Source organism: Nicotiana tabacum, chromosome 2 (assembly GCF_000715075.1).
Source record: "Nicotiana tabacum cultivar K326 chromosome 2, ASM71507v2, whole genome shotgun sequence".
NCBI classification, from domain to species: Eukaryota; Viridiplantae; Streptophyta; class Magnoliopsida; order Solanales; family Solanaceae; genus Nicotiana; species Nicotiana tabacum.
In genome coordinates this window covers 9,965,559-9,968,873 of record NC_134081.1, presented here as the reverse complement: position 1 = coordinate 9,968,873, position 3,315 = coordinate 9,965,559, and the positions used below count along the sequence as shown (strand labels likewise).

Genomic DNA, 3,315 nt, shown 5'->3' with positions numbered 1-3,315 from the left:
TTCTTTATTCCAAGGGCAATTTTAGAAAGAAGAAGTTAATTCCTTATTGATATATGAAAAAAATCAAATATCATGAATCACTAAAAAAGCCAAAAAATCACATAAAGTGGACCGGAGGGAGTACTTAATTATACCAAACGACAACTATTTTGAACCAGATATATTTAGTAATCTGAAAAATTAATATGGACAGGAGGGAATAGTAGCATTAAAATAAAGTAGCCCACACTAATGACCAAATCAAACGGGAGCAGAAAATTAATCAAAGTGGGAAATACAGAACCCACACTTCACCAAAATTTTACCAAAACAACTTTAAATTACAAGTGCCTTGTACCATTGGCCATTTCACACCTAACCAATGATAGTAAAAATATCTCACATACATTATGTAGTCTAATAGATGGTGTTTTTTTTTTTTTTTTTTTTTGTGATGGATAGACTAATAGATGTAATTGGAGTACAAGTTTCACCCCAAATAAAATAAAATAAAATAAAAACTTAAGAAACCCTGAAGAACTTGAAAAAGCTCACCTAAAAATTCAGTGTGTTTCAATTTATCGATAGTATTTATTCAGCTATGTCAACTTTAACGATGACATATTAGCTCGATTTTTTTGACGCCTTAAAATTAAAGTCGTCAACTTCTTAAGGAAAGGGCGCCCCATTTTCCTAACTCATATTTCGTACAGGAACTAAGTTTATTACTACTATAAACCATCTTCCTCAATCAATTGTAGTAATTAATGGGTGGGGAAAATGGAAGAGCAGAATTGAGATAACATCTTAGCCATATGAAACACAACGTTGCCACATCCATTTCCACCATTAGAGCTGCTGCTGCTCCTCCTCTTTTCTAATTGCAATTTGGCACGTATTTTGGTTTCACGTGAAGATTTCTGCATTTTCAAGAAACCAAGATTAAATAAGTAAGAAAAATCAACACATGGACCTACAAGGGTCAATGATGGAGTAGTAAGTACTCATTCATTCAGGTCTTGAATTCGAGTCTTGGATATGAAGTCGTCTTTGTTACAGAACACTTTACCCTAATATGAAATTTTTCGATGCGAATTCGAATTTAATCGAACCCTAATACATATACTAGACACTGGGTGGGAACAAAAAAACTCATGGTAATTACTTATTCCAAAAGGGTGATCTATAGTCAAAGTACATTTGGTCAAATTTGCAAATTCCAACATTGAGAAATTTAAAATACAACCACTAAACAAGATATTTTCTGAATAAAATGCACTTGAAACAATGAGCTGTATGATACGATCATTAAAACATATCAACAGTCATTAAATGCCGTGGATACTTGATACCGATGTTAGTTCTTGTTTTTATTTTTTTATTTTTTTATTTTTGGGTTTTTGTGTAGAAAATAATTTTAATTTTTAGCGAATCTCTATTGAAAATAACCTTTTTACCCTCATAAATTAGGGATAAGGTTTACGTACACACTATCCTCCCTAGATCTTATTTGTGGATTTTACTGGGTTGTTGCATTGAAAATAATAGGTTCAACTTTTAATACTTTTAGCATTGAACTTATTGTACTGTAAAAATTATAGATTCAGATCTATTACTTTTTAAAATTTTAATAAGTTTCTACTTTTTACGTATAAATTCATATTTTATGTTAAAAATTATGAATTCAATTAAACCCGTAGTCTTTCTACCAATGTATAAAACATTAACTCAAATACCCTTAACGCTAGGTTTGGATATATAGAATAACTCTGATATCATGGAAAAAAAGCTGAAATTTAAAGCAATTCTAAAAACTAACTCATGAGATAACGATCACCAAGATCTAATAGCTCATTCCTTCAACTGATATAGATAGAATATTCTAACATCTTTGGCAACATTCATTATTGCAATCTAACCCTAAATGTTAAATGGAAACAAAATTATATCGTAAATCGATTTTCTCTCTCCAGTGCTCTTAGTTCCAACAAAACTCACTAATTAATTTGAAATGTTTCTCTAAAAAAAATAATGGCTGGTAGAGAATGTATGTTACGTGAAAAAAAAAGGTGAAATCACACTCTTGTCCAGCTAAAAGTCAATATATAGACTCAATGATATGTATTTCATTTTCTAAAGGGTCAAATTTATAACTTAGTTTATCAATTCACTTCCAAAATAAAATTAAGAATATCAAAAATTCAAAAAAATGCAGATCATATGCACTTTTAGAAATATAAAAAATATATTTGCCCTATTATTTATTCAAAATTAAAATCTTCTGACACTTTAAAGACCCCACAAGAAAAAGGAAGTACAGTAATTAACTAGATAAGATAACAATATTGCATATTCAGTCATTTATTTTTTAAATTCGATTAGGGACCTTAGAATAACAATAAAATTGTTTCAGTGTGACCTATAAGTTACGGTTTCGAATCGTTGAACCAGCCATTAATGTTTGCATTAGTGTAAGCTGTCTATGTCACAATCCTTGAGGTGCGTCCTTTTCCTGGATCTTGCGTGAAAGTTCACATGCCTTGGCTGCCCTTTTTTATCTTTTAAATTCCAATCAATTAATTTCTGAATTTAGTTTTCCACTGGAAATTAAAATCTAATTAATTTACTCTATATACAAGAATTCCAAAAAAGCAAAAATAATTTTAGCTAGAGGAAAATGGACTTACAGATTCTTGAGGAGGTTCAGCAAGAAGAGAAACTCTAACAATAGAACCATCTCTTAAATTATAAAAAGATAAAGGCTGATCACTTTTCATTTTAATTGATTTGTAATAAAGAGCCAAATAATCATCTCCCCATGCTTTTTTAATCACTTTTTCCAAATCTTTTACTTTATCTGCTTGTTTCACCTCTGCATACATCTCCGACGTCGGCGACTTCACGTTTATCGTCAGTTTTCCTTCTCCGGTCGCCGGAATTTTCACCTGCAAAGATGGAGCTGAAGAGGAAGAAGAAGAAGAAACCATTTGCTTTTTTTTTTCCTTCTAATTTTCTGATCAAGTTTTTTGTGTCTTCTTTATGTTATGTTACCTAACTTACCTCTCCTTTAATAAATACAAGGCCTCTTCTAAATTAGTGTAAGTACTTTATTGTTCATATATTTATTACTGTGCTATCTTTGGTCCCAAATATTAGTAATTTAGGCCTTAGGGGAGCCGGGCGTTGACCCTACCTTATAAGTAATCGGATTATAACATCTTGGGTGAAATTAATATGTTTTAAAATAATTAACGTTATAGAAAAATTACAATATTAATATACACAGTGTGTCTCACATAATCGGGTCTGAAATTTATAGAAAAATTATTTATCACT

At 30.6% G+C, this 3,315-nt stretch overlaps 1 protein-coding gene across 1 annotated transcript; it reads right to left on the bottom strand.

Moving 5' to 3' along the window:
- Positions 1-258: 258 nt before the first annotated feature.
- On the bottom strand, positions 259-3,069 carry LOC107807761 (uncharacterized). Its single transcript, XM_016632201.2, has 2 exons — positions 2,667-3,069; positions 259-899 (listed from the first exon to the last, which is right to left on the bottom strand). The coding sequence occupies exons 1-2, from the start codon at positions 2,964-2,966 to the stop codon at positions 744-746; spliced, it is 456 nt and encodes a 151-aa protein (XP_016487687.1). The 5' UTR covers positions 2,967-3,069; the 3' UTR covers positions 259-743.
- Positions 3,070-3,315: the final 246 nt, after the last annotated feature.